The sequence below is a fragment of the Rana temporaria genome, chromosome 1 (assembly GCF_905171775.1).
Source record: "Rana temporaria chromosome 1, aRanTem1.1, whole genome shotgun sequence".
In the NCBI taxonomy this organism is placed as follows: Eukaryota; Metazoa; Chordata; class Amphibia; order Anura; family Ranidae; genus Rana; species Rana temporaria.
In genome coordinates, this window is record NC_053489.1 from 385,382,465 (window position 1) to 385,400,210 (window position 17,746).

Consider the following 17,746-nt stretch of genomic DNA (forward strand, 5'->3'; position numbering starts at 1 on the left):
GCTGCAGTATTTTCACATGGTGTACTGTCTGTATCCTCTGCACAGTGTGCACCTAAAGCTACGTGGTGTGTGTAATGTCTGTGTCCTTTGCACAGTGTGCACATAAAGCTACGTAAAGCTGGTGTTTCTCATATTAATTTCTAGAGGCAGGGATCTGCTCATATTAATACCACAGGCAGGGGATCATTCTGCAAGTACTTTCACATGATGTACTGTCTGTGTCCTCTGTACAGTGTCCACCTAAAGCTACGTGGTGTGTGTACTGTCTGTGTCCTCTGCACAGTGTGCACCTAAAGCTACGTGGTGTGTGTACTGTCTGTGTCCTCTGCACAGTGTGCACCTAAAGCTACGTGGTGTGTGTACTGTCTGTGTCCTCTGCACAGTGTGCACCTAAAGCTACGTGGTGTGTGTATTGTCTGTGTCCTCTGCACAGTGTGCACCTAAATCTACGTGGTGTGTGTATTGTCTGTGTCCTCTGCACAGTGTGCACCTAAAGCGACGTAAAGATGGTGTTCCTCATATTAATTCCTAGAGGCAGGGATCTGCTCATATTAATACCATAGGCAGGGGATCATTCTGCAAGTACTTTCACATGGTGTACTGTCTGTGTCCTCTGCACAGTGTGCACCTAAAGCTACGTAAAGCTAGTGTTCTCATATTAATTCCTACAGGCAGAGATCTGCTCAAATTAATACCACGGGCAGGGATCAGCAGGTATTGTCAGTATTTGTGCAGCTACATTTCCCTGCAGGCCATTAGTATGTCTGAAAGGACAACAAGGAGAGGCAGAGAGTCACAAGCCGATAAAAGAGGGCAAGCAGGCTCTGCGTCTAGAGGCAACAGTGCTGGTCGTGGACACGGTGCATCCTCAGCACATGGCCGTGGGACACGCTCGTCCTTTTTTTCGACAGCTGGCCGCGTTGAGCCGCAACATGTCGAAGACTTGGAAGAGTGGATGACCAAGCCGTCCTCATCCTCTCTCACCCAGGCTCAGGGTACTTTGTCTGGCAAAGAAGCTGCCAACGCAGCCTTTTCCCTCTGCTCAATGGCATCAGTCACTCCTTCCCTAGCCCCACCATGTCCTCCTGAGGAGTCCCTGAACTGTTTGACCACAGTGTTGGGTACATGCTGCAGGAGGATGTGCAGCATTTTGAAGGCTCCGATGATGGTACACAGCTAGAGGAAGGCAGTAGCATGAGCCCAGAGAGAGGGGGTGCCCAAGAAGGACAGCAATCTGGCAGTCATGTTCCCCCAGCTGCAGCATACTGCCATGTTTTCTACAGTGATGTGGAGGGAATGGATGATGAGGTCACTGACTCCACATGGGTGCCTGATAGGAGAGAGGAGGAGGAGGCACATCTCCAATGAGGCAGGATGTCCTCCAGGGGCCAGCTTAAGGGCAGCACACGGACTGCATCACACCGCAGAGCTCCGCATGTGCAGGGCGCTGCTGTCTCTCCACGTTATTCCAAAAGTTCTTTGGTGTTGGCCTTTTTTGAGATGAGTGCATCAGATCGCACCGCTGCTATTTGCAACATATGTCACAAGCGTTTCTCGCGTGGCCAAAACATTGGGCACCACATGCTTGACCAGACATATGTCGACCTGCCATGCAGTTCGTTGGCAAAGACCCACACCAAAGAATAAAGCAGACCTCTCCTTGCTCCTCATCAGCTGGGATCTCCAACCCCACTATACCCTCAGTCCTCTCTGAAGCCTGCACTGATAGGACTAAAGGTGTAGAATTAGGTGTGTCACAGCCAAGTACTTGCGGGCAATCTACTATCGGTACACCGACGTCAGATTGTACCAGGCAAATTTCCCTGCCCCAGCTGCTGCAGCTCCGAAAGAAATTCTCTCCCAGCCATCCACATGCCCAGCGGTTGAATGCTAGCTTAGATAAATTGCTAGCACTTCAACTGCTGCCTTTTCAGTTGGTAGATTCTGCCCCCTTCCGTGAGTTTGTGTAATGTGCGGTACCTCAGTGGCAAGTTCCCAAACGCCACTTTTTCTCACTGAAGGGAATTCCGGCTCTCTACCGGCATGTGGAAGGCAATGTCCATGCCTCTCTGGACAGGGCGGTCAGTGGTAAGGTGCATATTACCACTCACTCATGGTCCAGCAGGCATTGACAGGGACATTACCTATCTTTCACGGCGCATTGGGTGACTCTGCTGGCAGCTGGGAAGTATACAGGACAAGGTACAGTAGTGTTGGAGGTTGTTCCGCCACCACACCTCCAAAATGCTACTACTGGTTGTGACACACCTCTCTCCTCCACCCCCCCTCTTCTTCTTCCTCTGTGGCCTCTTCCTGTGCCGATTTGTCCTCGGAACCAGCGGTGCTCCGTAGGCGTTCAAGGGGCTATACAGGTACGCAGGCAAAGAGATGCCATGCGGTGCTTGAGCTGGTGTGCTTAGGGGACAGGAGCCACACTGGGCCAGAGGTTCTGTCAGCTCTGCAGGGGTAGGCTCAGAGGTGGTTGACGCCCTGCCAGCTTAAGCCAGGAATGGTGGTTTGCGACAATGGCACCAACCTCCTCTCCGCCCTGCGACAGGGACAACTGACCCATGTGCCCCGTTTTGCTCATGTCCTTAACTTGGTGGTGCAGCGGTTCTTGGGCAGGTACCTGGGCTTACAGGATGTCCTGAAGCAGGCCAGGAAACTCTGTGTGCATTTCCGATGGTCATATAATGCCAGTGCTTGGCTGGCAGACCTCCAAAAGGAATACAACCTGCCCAAGAACCGCCTAATCTGTGACATGCCCACCAGGTGGAACTCTACATTGGCCATGCTGCAGCGGCTGCACACGCAGCAGAGGGCCATCAATGAGTATCTGTGCCAATATGGCAGCAGGACAGGGTCAGGGGAGCTTGGTTTTTTTCCCCACACCAGTGGGCCATGATCAGGGATGCATGCACTGTCCTGTCACCATTTGAGGAGGCCACAAGGATGGTGAGCAGTGACAGTGCATGCATCAGTGACACTGTCCCTCTTATCCACCTGTTGGAGCACACTCTGCATGGAATAATGGACAGGGCCCTTGAGGCAGAACAGAGGGAGGAAGAGGAGGACTTCCTTACCTCTCAAGGCCCCCATTTATCCAGACAGTGTTCCTGCTTGCCCGCCTATCACACAGGAAGACGATGAGGAGGAGGAGGATTGTGTCAGCATGGAGGTGGAGCTTAGCACTCCACATCAGTCTTCAAGGGATCAATTACAGTCCCAAGAAACCCATGGACTTGAGGTGGCTGTGGATCCTGTCGTCCTCAGTGACTCAGAGGACTCAGAGTTTATGTGGGAAACCAAAGAAAGGGTGCAGGTAGAAGATTGAGGAAAATATTTGCTTAAGGCTAAAGTTACAGTTTAAGGGTCTCAGGGAACTCCCGTAAGACGCTTTGCACATAGACGTGCACAAGCGCATAGTCTTTGCCATAGAATGGCTCACAGATGCGCGCATGCGCGCCAGAGCTTGCAATTGCGGGCACGCATGCGCACAGATACGGGCACGCGCACAGATACGGGCACGCACGCACACGTACGAGCCTAATTCAGTTTGGCGCCAGACAGCCTATTTAAAGGGTGTCTGGGCTCTTGTGCCTTGCTGACTGATCTTCAGCTTATTTCTGTAATCCTGCTTGATCCTGTATGTCTTCCCAGTATTCTGACTCGGCTCCGTTCCTGACTCTGGCTCTGTCTACGATTCGGTACCTCACTGCCCGCTTGCTGACGAACCTGGCTATCCCTGAGACCTTGCTCCTGCCTATGCCCCTGGTCACCGTTAACCCTCGGTTACCTGCCTGGCTATCACCTGTTCATGCGCAACTCATCACGGACTGCTCCAGGCCGCTGAACCCTGCCAAGCTGTTCTCCCGGGACCCCCGGCTCCAGGCACTCGTGTCCCTCCTGTCCTTCGGCTTCCTCTGTTTCACCTTCAGCTGAGCCAGGACAGGAGATATAAGAGGCCGACCTCATCAAATCAGTCTCCCATCCGATCCCTGACAAAGGGAAAGGATGTAATGCATCCTTTGCATTAAGGTGAATAAACATCCGACGATTACCATCCCCCCAGCCCCCCGTTTTACTCTCCCGAGCCCTGGCAAGTCCTGCGTCGAGAACGCGCTCTTCCTTTGCCCATGGTTCTCGGCTTTTTATTGAGCAGCCATTGGCTTGTGCTGCTGTCAATAAAATCCAATGACGCAGGTGCCGGGGGGCGGGGCTGAGTCCTGCAATCGGCAGGTATGGATGCCGAATGCAGGTCTCAGGAGCGTGCCTGCAAGGTAACCCCCTTGGGAGAGTGCTTACCAGAGGGGGTTATCTGATGGGGGAGGAGCCGAGAGAGCCGCTGAGTGACCCCAGAAAACCCAGTATGATATGTTTGTTATTTAAAAAAAAATGGAACCTTTACAACCACTTTAAATGGTAGGCCATACAACAGGTACCTATACTGATTGTAAGTGTAAGTAGAGAAAAATGGAAGAGGATTGACCCCAGATAAATGTGTATTTTACATTTTTGCAAACATGAGTTTTAGTATTTTTTTTTTTAGCAACTATTCATGTCCAATTTTTTTGCATTTCACATTGTAACTTTAAAGTGGAGGTTCACCCAAAAAAACTTTTTTTTAACATTAGATTGAGGCTCGTTTTTTCAAGGGGAATCGGGTGTTTTTTTTACAATCAAAGCCGTACTTACCGTTTTAGAGATACATCTTCTCCGCCGCGGGTATGGGCTGCGGGACTGGGCGTTCCTATTTGATTGACAGTCTTCCGACAGGCTTCCGACGGTCGCATACATCGAGTCACGATTTTCCAAAAGTAGCTGAACGTCAGTGCGCAGGCACCGTATAGAGCCGCACCGACGTTCGGCTTCTTTCGGCTACTCGTGACGCGATGTGTGCAACCGTCGGAAGCCTGTCGGAAGACTGTCAATCAAATAGGAACGCCCAGTCCTGAAGACCATACCCGGAAGCGGCGGAGAAGATGTATCTCTAAAACGATAAGTACGGCTTCGATTGTAAAAAAAACACGATTCCCCTTGAAAAAACGAGCCTCAATCTAATGTTAAAAAAAAACTCTTTAATTACGTGTTACTTGATGCACACTCTACATTTGGATTTCTAATAAAATGATTTGCATAATTCTGTAAATATTATCTGATGTGTATAGATTTCCTATTAAGGCCCCTTTCACACTGGGGCGGGATGTGCGGTGACGGTATAACAGCGGCGCTAGATCGTCTGAATTACAGCGGTATTCAGCCGCGGTATAAACCTCCGCTAACGGGTTAATAACGCCGGCAATGCGCCTCTGCAGAAGCGCATTGCCGGCGGTATTACCGTGGTTTCTCATTACTTTCAATAGGAAGGAGCGGTGAAGGAGCGGTAAACACATCGCTCCAAAGATGCTGCTGGCAGGACTTTTGGAGTGGTCCCGCCAGTGCATCGCCTCAGTGTGAAAGCCCTCGGGCTTTCACATTGAGAATGCAGTGCAGGAGTTTTTCAGGCGGTATTTAGGTGCTATTTTTAGCGCTAAACCGCCTGAAAAACTCCTCAGTGTGAAAGGTGCCTTAGGTTCCGTTCACATCTTGGCATTCTGAATCGCAGGCGGAATTGCCACGGTTCTTCCCCGCAATTCAAAATAATGGCAAATCGCGTGATGGCAATGCGATCTCGGTCACCTCCATAGGAACGCCAATCGCGGAGTGTAAGCAATTGTACTTCTTTTGGGTGACAGGCGTCCTGCGATTCTGTTTGCACGATTTTACTGCATCAGGCGACAATCGCGGCTAAATCGCTCCCTGATCGGGGTGCCATTGGAAGTGACTATTTTCCACTATGTCGTGGGGCAAAATCACAGCAATTTCGCCCCTGATTCAGAACGCCAAGATGTGAATGGAGCTTTATAGTCAAATGTAGCAATATTTGTAGTACTTGAATGAAGTTTAAGAAATGTGGTTCAGGGCTCACCATGTGGGTGTTTATCTATTTTAAAATATATTTATAATTTTAATTGTTATTACTATTAGCACTGGATTTGTTCATTTTGTTAATTATAGTAGTGTAAGATACCTGATGGGGTGAGTGCATGGAAGAGGGGTATAATTCTTGAACTTTTTGTTAACAATTATAGACATAAATGTGCATGATTAGTGCTTGTGCTGTATTTTATTCTGGGTTGATTTACTAAAGGCAAATATGCTGTTAATTTTGCAAGGAAACTTGTCTAAGAATTAAGAGAATGTGGTGGTTTCATGCAAAGAATGTCCAATCACGTACAAGAAAATAAATAAAAAAAACTCAGGGCCGTCTTAATAGCATCATGGTCCCCTGGGCAAAGTAATGTTCTGGGGCCCCTACAATGATGACAGTGCAGGTAAACAGACATCAAGTAGGTAGGAGGCAGACTGCCTCCCCTGTGTATCTATCACTCTCAGTGCCATCATGGGACCGCCAATTTCGGGGCAGCATGGGCTCAAGGAACAGCTGCTTTGGGGAAAGTGCAGGGGGCCCCTCATGCAGCTCTGGCCCCTGGGCAGTGCCCAGGTGTGCCCTCATTAAGACAGTCCTACTCCAACTTGATTTAATGATGAAAGTCAATAGAGCTTCACCTCATTCCCAAGCTCTGGGGCAAATTGCAAAGTGAGTTGCTTTACTAAATCAACCCTAAAGAGTGAAGTAATTTTCTAATTTAAATTCTTCAAATAAACCTACATTTCTAATATTTATTTTCCTTTTCTTCTGTCACCCCACCCCCTTTGCTGTATCCATCATGCATGTGGCATTTGTATATGTTATTACTATTATACTATGCATTTTCATTACTTTAAATAACTTCATGGCAGTTCAACGATGCAGCCCGTTTGATATTCGAACACCTGTGAGATTTTCCACATTAGGAAGTCGAGACTCAGCAAGGTAAAATATTATTTATACTAGCTGTGACATTTATTCATTATTTTGCTATGTAAAACAAATGCAGCTTGCTACAGAGATTGATGAAACACAGTAAAGGAGTTGTGTACTGATAAAATATGAAGTTTGCCATTGCTGAACACTCCTTATGGAAATATTTGTACCCATCATATTTTTTTCATTGTGGAACACAGCCTCAAATTTTAATTGAGTTCATTAAGCCCTCGTACACTTTGGAGGTGGTTTTGAAATTGCGCAAGTTCAGCTTTCATTGCGAGTTCGGGGGCAATTTGAAAGATATCTGTGTGAGGTTATGCACAGATCTCTATTAAAATTGCCCACTGATGTCCCCCAAAGTAGTGCAGGAACTACTTTTGGGAATGGGTGCGGCGTCGCACCGATTCGGACAGTTCTGTTGCCAGCAATAGGCTGTTAATTGGCATGCAATTTGACATGTCAAAATCGGCCCGATGTGACCGTTTACATCGGGCTAAAGGGTATATCCACTTTTGTGATGAAAAAATGATTTAAAATAATAATAATATTGCATCTACAATTGGCACACAAGTCATATTGTAATTGAACCCTTTCACTGTCCGAGGCCCGTTTTTACATTTTCTTTTTGCACATGTTTAAAAAAAAATTTTAGGCCTTAAGATTGCATAAAACCTCCAAAATATTATATATGTTCTGAAAGCAGACACCCTATAGAATGAAATAGTGTTAGTTCCATTTTTTATGTTTACCCGATATTACCGCAAAGTTCTAGGAAATTCAAAGATTAGGTAAAAAAAAAAAAAATACACTAAAGTTAATTTTAAGGCACACAAGCAAAATAAATGATCAATTTTTGGGGGGGAGGTAAAAGATGAGGTTGTACTGAGTAAATACATACCCAACATATCAAACCTTAAATTTGCACGCGCCCATGAAATCACAACAAAAAACAGTACCCTCAATTTTCTATAGGCGACGCTTTAAAAGCCCCCTATAGGTCATCAGTTTAGTGTTACAGAGGAGGTCTGGTACTCGAAAAATTGCTCTCACTCTGAAGTGTGTGTCGATTTGTAACATGTGTATCACAATCAACGTTTTAATGTGCAGAAACCATCAACGCATGCATTTACGTTTCTAACAAGCATGTGGGGGTAAACCTCAATATATGCTTGGGTGTAAGTTTTATTTTTTTACAGTTTACTTTTTCATCACATAGGGGACAAAAATTCCCTTATGTGATGATATTTTTGGTGACAGGTTCTCTTAAATGAGAGATCTGGGGTCCAAAAGACCCTGGATGTCTCCCCTGTGCTCCACTGAATGTAATGAAGTGCAGATCACATAGCATTACGTTCTTTTCTGATCATACTGGCCAGAAAAGCTGAAAGGGGACCTGAAAGTGATGTCAAACAAGTTGTTTTCGAGTCAGCAACAAGAAGGGAAGTGTCGCATTTCGTTTTTCCCCCCGATTTCTCAGCAGAGGTCCAGAAACAGAGATCTTAGCTTCAGAGTGCATCACCTAAAATACACCATAGTGTTTCCAGCCCGACTCCACATCGTGGGTGAGGATTGAGCACATTTCTTTGACGACCCGGAGTTTGTCTCTGCCTGGCTGGATCAGCCAGGCAGGCAGTTGAGCCAGGCAGCCAGGCAGGCAGGCGGCCAGCCAGGCAGGCGTTGAAAGAAATCGTCCTGCCTGATGGAGACACTCGGCAGGAGGGAGGGGCCAGGAGCACCAGCGACAGACCCGAGAAGAGGAAGATTGGGGCTGCTCTGTGCAAAACCACTGCACAGACTAGATAAGTATAAAAAAAAATGTTTTGTTTGTTTAAAAATAAAAACAACAAGACTTTAATGTCACTTCAAATCAATAAGATGGGTGAATCTTGAAAATCATGTCTGGCCATTTTTAAGGCTAATAGGCAAGGGATTGTCAAACAAAGGATGTGGGGAGCTTGGCACTGCCTAAGAGAACTAATGCATATTTGATTTTTAAAGTAGCATTCAACAGGTAAAGGACCCTCCTTTTTGAGACTTTCAGGGTGACATTAGAAAAACATCAATCCTTTCATTCACTTTACATGCTTGGGAGATGCCTCATGGAGAGCATTAGCGACATTATATTTTTTTACATTTTATATTATTATCTAAAACCTATAGGAAATTGTACTCTTTAACAAAATAAAGCTCAACTCTTCAACTTCTTTGCCAGTGACACAACAGCTTGATAGTATAGTGTGAGCTTCTTTATATCACATTAGCACACTGCATTTTCTTAAAAGTAATGTCAATGTTAATAAAATGTTTCAAAAGAAGGAGGTATGGCCAGGATGTGATCCCAAGCAAATGCATGGCTGAAACGCTCCATTACCTTACTGGTGCAAACCTGTCTGTTTGATGTCTAATTCCACTTTGTAATCTTGCACCAAAAGTCAGCCAGCAAGCAGAAAATGTTGCATCATGGAGAATGAAGGGAGAATGACCCACATAGTTTAAACTGTATCAACATTAATTAAAATGCAAAGAATGCTTGTGTTTATCAAGTGTTTCTGACTCTAATGTTGCGTAGACACGATCATTTTTCGTCATGAAAAAAACCTTAGTTTTTCAGCATGTTCAAAAAACGACGTTTTTCCAACTTCATCATTAAAAACGACGTTGCCCACACGCCATCGTTTTTAAAAAATGATGAACAAAGCGCGTTGACGTACAACGGCACTCTAAAGGGGAAGTTCTATTCGCCTTTGGGCTGCTTTAGCTGATTCCGTGTTAGTAAAAGACGATTCTCGCTTTTCTGTCTGTTACAGCGTGATGAATGTGCTTACTCCAATATGAACGGTAGTTTTACCAGAACGAGCGCTCCCGTCTCATAACTTGCTTCTGAGCATGCGCGGGTTTAAAACGTCGTTTTAGCCCACACACGATCATTTTTTACAACACGAAAAACGACATTGTTTAAAACAACGTTAAAAAAATGCAGCATGTTCGAATTTTTTTTTGTCGTTTTTTTCAGAACCTGAAAAATGATGTGTTCATTTTAAATGACGTTTTTCAAAAACTACGTTTTTTTCATGCCGAAACATGATTGTGTGTATGCTGCATTATAATCTGGAAGTTCAGTGTTTCTGGTAAGGAGGCATTTTGTTCATTTTTTGGTGGCGGCAAATTTTGGTGATCCACTCACACGTACTCACGTTTATCCATGCTGAATGCACTTTTCAAGAACTATTGTGATTTGCGTTTTTTTTTCACCACCATGGACCAGGGGCGGATCTAGAGTCTATTCTAGGGATGGGATACATAACTGTATTTAACGTATCATACAGTCCTGATTGGACAGAGGGGGAGCCAATCAGTGGGTCCGGTGGAAGGGATGTCCGCCACCCGCGATCACTCCCCACAGAGATAGAACGGTGGTAAACAAGGCAGACCGTCATTCTGTCAGAGATGAACAGAGTGATCTTGTGTTCCTGCTAACCAGGAACATGGAGCACTCTGTTCATCTAGTGAATCAATCCCCCACACACTTAGCAAGCACCCCCTAGGGATATAGTTAACCCTTTGATCACTCCTGATGTTAACCCCTTCCCTGCCAGTGTCATTAATACAGTGACAGTGCATATTTTTTAGCACTGATCACTGTATTAGTGTCACTGGTCCCCAAAAAGTGTCAAAAGTGTCAGTTAGGTGTCCAATTTGTCCACTGCAATGTCACAGTCCCGCTAAAAATCTCTGATCGCCGCCATTACTAGTAAAAAAATAATAAATTGTAGACGCTAGAACCTTTGCGCAAAGCAATCAATATACATTTATTGCGATTTTATTAACAAAAATATGGTGGTCAAATACCACCAAAAGAAAGATCAATTTGTGGGGAAAATTTTTTTTTTTATTTGGGTACAACGTCGCATGACTGAGCAGTTGTCAGTTAAAGCGACGCAGTGCCGTATCGGGAAAAATGGCCTGGTCAGTAAGGGGGAAAATGTTTCTGGGGCTGAAGTGGTTAAGAATAAACAAGATGGAAATGGCAATACTAAAAGGGCATTTTTTTTTTATAAACTGGCATACATGTATTGTGCGATTTTACACAATCATTACTTTGTACTCACTTTCCTATACTTTGGTGCTCTGGTGGGGGGAGGGGCTTCCAAGGACCAATAGAGATAAGCAGGATCCGGGATTGCAGGCAGCATCCCCAATCGCCATCTCTTCACATGACACACAGTCACAGCCACTGCAGCCTTCATCATCCAGAGTGTCAGTGTCACTGTCTTCACGTTCACGCTGCGCTGGCTGGACACTACTTGGAGAAGATCATGGAGGGAGGAGGTGGGTGGAGCAAACACTCTCACACTAGGCGCGGAAGAGAAAGAAGTCTCTCCTACCCCTCAGCAGCGGCTGGGACATGACTAGACCTGACGTCACAGGTGCTAGCAACCAGTACAGTGGGCATTAGAGGCCAGCAGTTCGGCTCCACCCACCTCCGAGTCCTCCTTCTACCTTCTCCAGGCTCCAGCACGGCTCCACCCACCTCAGAGTCCTTAGTGCGGCATTAAGAGAACAGGATCTCTCTCTCTTGGCGCCGCTGCTGCTGATGTGAGAGAGACTCGGGACAGGACCATTAATAGTTTCGGGGGGGGGGGGGCAATTTCCCTGTTGCCCCCCCCCTGGATCCGCCCCTGCCATGGACCATTTATGAACTCACATTGTACATTTATTTTGCATTTGTTGTAATTTGCACTTTATTTTCACCCCTATGGACTATTTATGAACTTTCATTATACATTGATTATACATTTTTTCTGTCACTTTTTCATTTGCGTGTTTTAATATCCAGCGCAGCAACTCTATGCTTATATTCATTGTCCACAATCCATCCTATTGTGTTGTTGCCAGCAGCTTTTCTGGTCTTACCTGCGCAAAAAATTGATGGTTTACCTTACCTCCAAAACAGTGGAGTCTCCAGCTTTCATTTTTTTTGTTTACAAAAGTTTTTTATTGAAGTACGTAAATTGGTATACAGATAATTTGCAAAGAGTATACAATCTTTTCAGCGGTATACAATGATTAAAGTAACATGCAAGGTAATAAAGGAATACTTTACATTGATTGAAACCTATGGAGGCGAAAGTAAAGAAGGAACATGACAATATGTCGAAAAAGGTCGAAGTGTTGTAAGAATGAATAGAGCAACCACAAGACTGCTACCAATATGACCATTTGGTCTCAAATATATGTAGGCTATCATTGATTGTATGGTATATTCTCTCAGAAAGTTTCAAAAGTTCCATTCTATCTAGCACCTGTGACCATATTATTTCCCCAGATCTTCAATTCAGAGCTATCATCCACTGTACTGAACTGCACAGCGAGTGAAGGAGTCTGGTACAGGGGAGTGGGATGCCAGGGACATCACTGTACAGAAGGCATATCTGAGGGGTGAGGGCGATTTTTTGTTTAGAGGATTCTTCAATTCTATTAGTAACCTCCCTCCAGACTTGTGAGAGACGTGGGCAGCTCCAAAAAGTGTGTAGTAAGGTGCCCTCTAATTGGCAGCCCCTAAAGCATTCTGGAGATACTGAGGGGTAAAATGTATTGATTTTGGACGGGGTGAGATACCATCTAGTGAATAGTTTGGTTGGAGTTTCTCTGAAGGATACTGCTCTATTACTTTTGCGAAGATTATCTGTCATGGTGTGCCAAGTATCAGGGGAGAGGTCAATATTCAGATCAGATTCCCAGTGTAACATGGGTTGTGTTTTTTCTAGAGTAGAGAAGTCATTAAGGTAGTTGTAAATTCTAGAGATCATACCTCTGTCTCTGGACAGTGATTTGCATATTCTCTCGAACATGGTGACAGTGGGGTTCGTGGAGAGTGAAAAATGTGTTTGAAAAAAAGATTTGATCAGTTGATATCTCTCAAACTCTGTGGGGGGAAATTTAAAGTCCCTCTAAAGGGAGTCAAAGGGTTTAAATTTCCATCTGGATTGCAGTGAACCCAAAGTAGTGAGTCCCCGTTCAACCCAGATGGAAAATGAGTGGCAGTCTTTGTATGCAAGGGGGAATCTGGAGTCGCCCAAAAAGGAGGTGAGTGGGGAGACATCTGAAGCCAGTGAGAAAATGTCTCTATTGTTTTGCCATAGCTTGAATGCGTGGGCCACTATGATGTTGCGCCTAATGAGGTCGCGGTAGAGAACATATCTGGACCAGAGTATACCCTGCAGATGTAGTGGACGTATAGATAAGGTCTCAAAGTTTTTCCAAGGGATATTATTGTCAGGAGAGAACCACTGGGAAATTTGGGAGAGTCTGGCAGCCAGGAAATATTTCCACAGATTGGGTAGGCCTAAACCACCCTTGGACTGATTTCTGTATTGTAAAGCGTAACTATATCTCGGTCTTTTATCAGCCCATATGAATTTGTTAATAAGTCTCTGCAGGGCCTCAAGTTTGGATTTGGGAATATTAATCGGTAGCGTGCGAAAGTAGTACAATAATTTGGGGAGGATATTCATCTTGACTGCGCAGACTCTTCCCAGGAACGAAATATGAAAGGAGGACCAAGTGTTCAATAGAGAGGTAATGCGGGCAAATAGGGGGGTGTAGTTGGCCTTAAAAAGACTATTATGTAGAGGGGTGACATTAACTCCTAGATATTTAATTGAGGATGAAATCCATGTGAAGGGGAAGTTTTCCTGGAGAAGGTTCAGAGCATTTGGGGGGATATTGATAGGTAACGCGGAGCATTTGTTCAGGTTAATTTTAAGCCCAGAGATCTTATGAAAAAGATCTAGTTCTTTAAGAAGAACCGGAATGGAGGTGTGGGGGTTTGTAAGATATAATAGTGCATCATCAGCGTATAAACTGATTTTGTATTCTTTGTGGTCTTTAGTGTAGCCCTTTATATCTGAGTTGGCTCTAATAGCCTGTGCAAGAGGTTCAATAGCGAGAGCGAAGAGAAGTGGGGACAGGGGGCAACCCTGCCTAGTTTCCCTGCCCAAGGGGAAAAAGTCAGAGTTGATACCAGGTATCCGGATGCGAGTTTGTGGGGAGCTATATAGCGCGTTAAACCCCTGCAAAAATGCCCCAGAGATTCCAAATCTGGGTAGTATATCATTTAAATATGACCAGCTTACACTGTCGAACGCCTTGTGGATATCAAGGCTAAGCAGACAAGCTTGGCGTGAGTGGAGATTAGCATCCTGAACAATGTTGGTAACAAGTCTGATGTTATCTGTGATCTGTCTATTGGGGATAAAGCCTGATTGGTCAATATGTACTAGTGGGGATATAACTTTGGCAAGCCTATCCGCTAAGATCCTGCCAAAGATCTTAAGATCATTATTCAAGACCGAAATAGGGCGGAAATTTTGGGGAAGTGAATGGTCCTTATTGGGTTTAGGGATAAGGGACAAGTTTGCCAGCAACATCTCCCTTGGGAAGTCATTACCCTCCAAAACGTGATTGAATAGGTTTTTTAAGTGAGGGGGCGAGAATAGGGGCGTATTTTTTATAATATAAAGAGGTGTAGCCATCTGGACCAGGTGCTGTAGAGGATTTGAGTGATTTGATAATTTGAGTAACTTCATCAGTTGTGCATGGGGCATTGAGGGACTCTAATGCCGCGTACACACCATCACTTTATGTGATGAAAAAAAATGACGTTTTTAAAAACGTCACTTTAATTGACTGTGTGTGGGGGAAAACGTCGTTTTATGTCTTGTAAAAAACGACCAAAAAAAATTGAAGCATGCTTCAATTTTATGTGTCGTTTTTCAAAAGTGCACTTTTTACTTCACAGAAATTGACCGTATGTAGCAAAAAACGTCGTTTTCTAAGACGTTTTTTCATCCACGCATGCCCAGAAGCTACTTATGAAGCAAGCTTCAATGGTAAAACGTGGTGGAACGTAACCTCACTTTGCAAGATCATTGTGAGAAAACGATGGTGTGTAGGCAACTTCGTCTTTGAAAATTGAAGTTTCAAAAACGTCATTTTTTACTTCACAGAAAGTGTCGTTTTTTTTCATCACATAAAGTGATGGTGTGTACGCGGCATGAGTGGTCTTGATCTAGGAAAGGGAGGTCAATGTTGTCGAGCCAAGACTTAGCAACAACACTTGGGGGGGTGTTGGGGTCAGACATAAGGTCTCGATAGAAAGAGGTGAATATATCCATCACCTTTTGTGGATGGGAAACTATGTTACCATTATTGTCTCTAAGTTTGTATAAGTGGGTTGGGTTACAGTCTTGTTTGAGTTTTCGTGCAAACATCGCTGAGTGGGAGTTACAGTGAAGCATATATTTGGCTTTGGAGAATCTGAGGGACCTTTCAACTTTGGTGGAGAGGAGTAGATCTAAGGACTTGCGTTTGTCTTGAATTTGTTGGGTGATGGTAGGGTCAACTGCGTGGTGTAGTTTAATGTCAAGATGGTGAAGCTCATTGGTAAGGCGCTTGATATCTGCCTGTCTTTCCCTATTCCTGGCCGCTGCCAGACTGATAATATGTCCCCTTAAGACTGCCTTATGGGCAATCCAGATCGATGTGGGCGGGGTTAAACCGTCTATGTTGTCAGAAAAATAGTTTTCTATATGTGAGGAGATGGTAGACTTGTTAATGGGGTCAGTTAGCAGGGAGTCATTAAAACGCCAGTTGTATGGAGAGGGAGCAAGGCCTATATATGATGTGGTGAAGGTGCAAATGTTATGATCCGACCATGGGCAAGGATGGATCTGGGCTTGAGAAGAGTTGGCAAGGAGAATAGATGTAGAAAAGACATAGTCAAGTCTGGCATAACAGTCATGTGGGTGCGAGTAATGGGTATAGGCCCTGATACCTGTGTTATGAGCTCTCCAGGTGTCAATTAGTTGCATTTTGTTAGTCAACCGGTTGATGGTCTTGGAGAATGATTTAGTGTGAGGAGAAACTATACTTCTATCAAGGATTGGATGGGCGGCAAGGTTAAAGTCCCCACCTATCAGCATATGGGGAGAATGATATTTATCAAGGGTTTCGAAGAATTTAACAAAAAATGAGGTGTGGGTATCATTCGGGGCATAAACAGATGCTATAGTGATTTCTTTATTATTAATGCTTCCCTTGAGAATGATGTATCTACTTTCAGGATCTCTAAACACATGATGTACATCAAAGATCAGAGAATTGCGTATAAAGATGGCGACACCCTTGGTTTTATTAGCGAAGGTGGTAAAATAAGTTTGATTGTAATGTTTATGGAAATATTTAGGGTGATTAGAGGTTGCAAAGTGGGTCTCTTGGAGAAGGATGATATCTGCCCCCAGTTTTTTATATTGTTGGAAAGCCTTTTTGCGCTTGTGGGGGGAGTTAAACCCATTAGTATTGTGTGATAGAATCCTAAGACCCATAATGAGAGTTATAGCAGCCTATCAACTGAACAATACTATGATCCGATATCTGATAAGAGATAAGAGTAAAAAATTGCAAGATACAAACTTTAACTGAATACAAAATAAAGTATCTAAACATGAAGTGTAACGACCATGTGCAATAACTACCATGGTATAGGACCTCCATAGTATGGATCATCCTATAGAGGGTACAGAGGTAGAGATCATACTGGTTATGTATACCTGATAATGAAAAATAATGAGGATACTTATACTCTATGCATGTAAATAACATACTAATTTTTTTAAATGGAGAACAGCATAACATTGCAATCCTGGAAATAACCAGGGAGCTTAAAGGAACACTAAAGATTCGTTTTTTATTAGATCAATTGATTGTTGTAAGCAAGAGCATTTAAATATCACTTACCTCGTTTTTCATTTTGACCTCCAAAATACAGTAATCCAGGTTTGAAAATGCCATTTCCTGTCTCTCCTCTTCTTGCTTTCCACCAGCATCTGAGCCGTTTTGCATGGTGGAAAGCAGAATGTGCTCACCCCCTTCCTATGACTACAGCCCTGCGTGAAGATGTTCTCTTATCCCTCACAGGCATGGAGGCTAAGCCTAATGGGAACTGTAGTTCCCATTAGACCGTGATGTAACAAGAATGAATGCGCACCGCAAACCAGGAAGTCAGTGAGAATAATGATTCAGGAGTGACGGAGGTGAATAAAACAGCTCGATTTCAACAGGTATCAAACTAGTTATAATGCAAAACATTACTTTTGACTTTATCAGCTACTGTCAGACTTTAATTTAAGAGGAAAATATTTTTGTCTTTACAACCCCTTTAAGGCAGGTAACCAACTGCCTTTCTTGGGTAAGAGCATCTTCAAAAAGTAGAAGAAAAAGAAAAAAAAACTAAAGGACAAAAAAAGGTTGTCCTGTGCCCGCATCAGGCTCAGCCAGACCATCACAGTGTGGTGATCCGGACGAGGACCGAGGCAGGAGTGGGGTCAATCCAACAACGGCGGACGCACCCGGTCAGGAGTAACAGGTTGTATGTAAAAATAAAAAATTCAGCATATTAGTGCATGGTAACTTAAAACAGTAGTACAGCAACACATATTCATTCAAGTAATATAAAGTGAGGTAGGCTAAATTGCCTATTTAGGCACTGTGCCAGGGAAAGAGCACCCGTAGAATGCTTTCTATTCGGCTGAGGCAGAGTCATTCCTGAGAGGAGGGGGCAACCCATGGGAGAAAAAAAATACAAAAAAAATAATAATAAAATAATAGAGTGGCTGTTCAAAATAGTGACAAGGGGTTGATGTGAGGGAGTCCAGGCAGTCTTTTACTCCCTTGCAAATATTCAGCAGAGGTGTTGCCTCATAACCCACTGAAAAGTAAAGCACAGTGTAAATTCAAATTGAGGAGGGAGATATCAGACAAATCAATCCTCTTAGT

The 17,746-nt window shown here is 44.3% G+C and overlaps 1 protein-coding gene across 1 annotated transcript in view; it reads left to right on the forward strand.

Annotated features, from left to right (window-relative positions):
• Positions 1-6,718: 6,718 nt before the first annotated feature.
• Positions 6,719-17,746, forward strand: part of LOC120911572 (MPN domain-containing protein-like) — a 49,037-nt gene continuing 38,009 nt past the window's right edge. Inside the window, exon 1 of the mRNA XM_040322536.1 lies at positions 6,719-6,916. Within this exon, the coding sequence (XP_040178470.1) occupies positions 6,771-6,916 (146 nt within the window). The 5' untranslated portion in view covers positions 6,719-6,770. The remainder of the gene's footprint in view (positions 6,917-17,746) is intronic.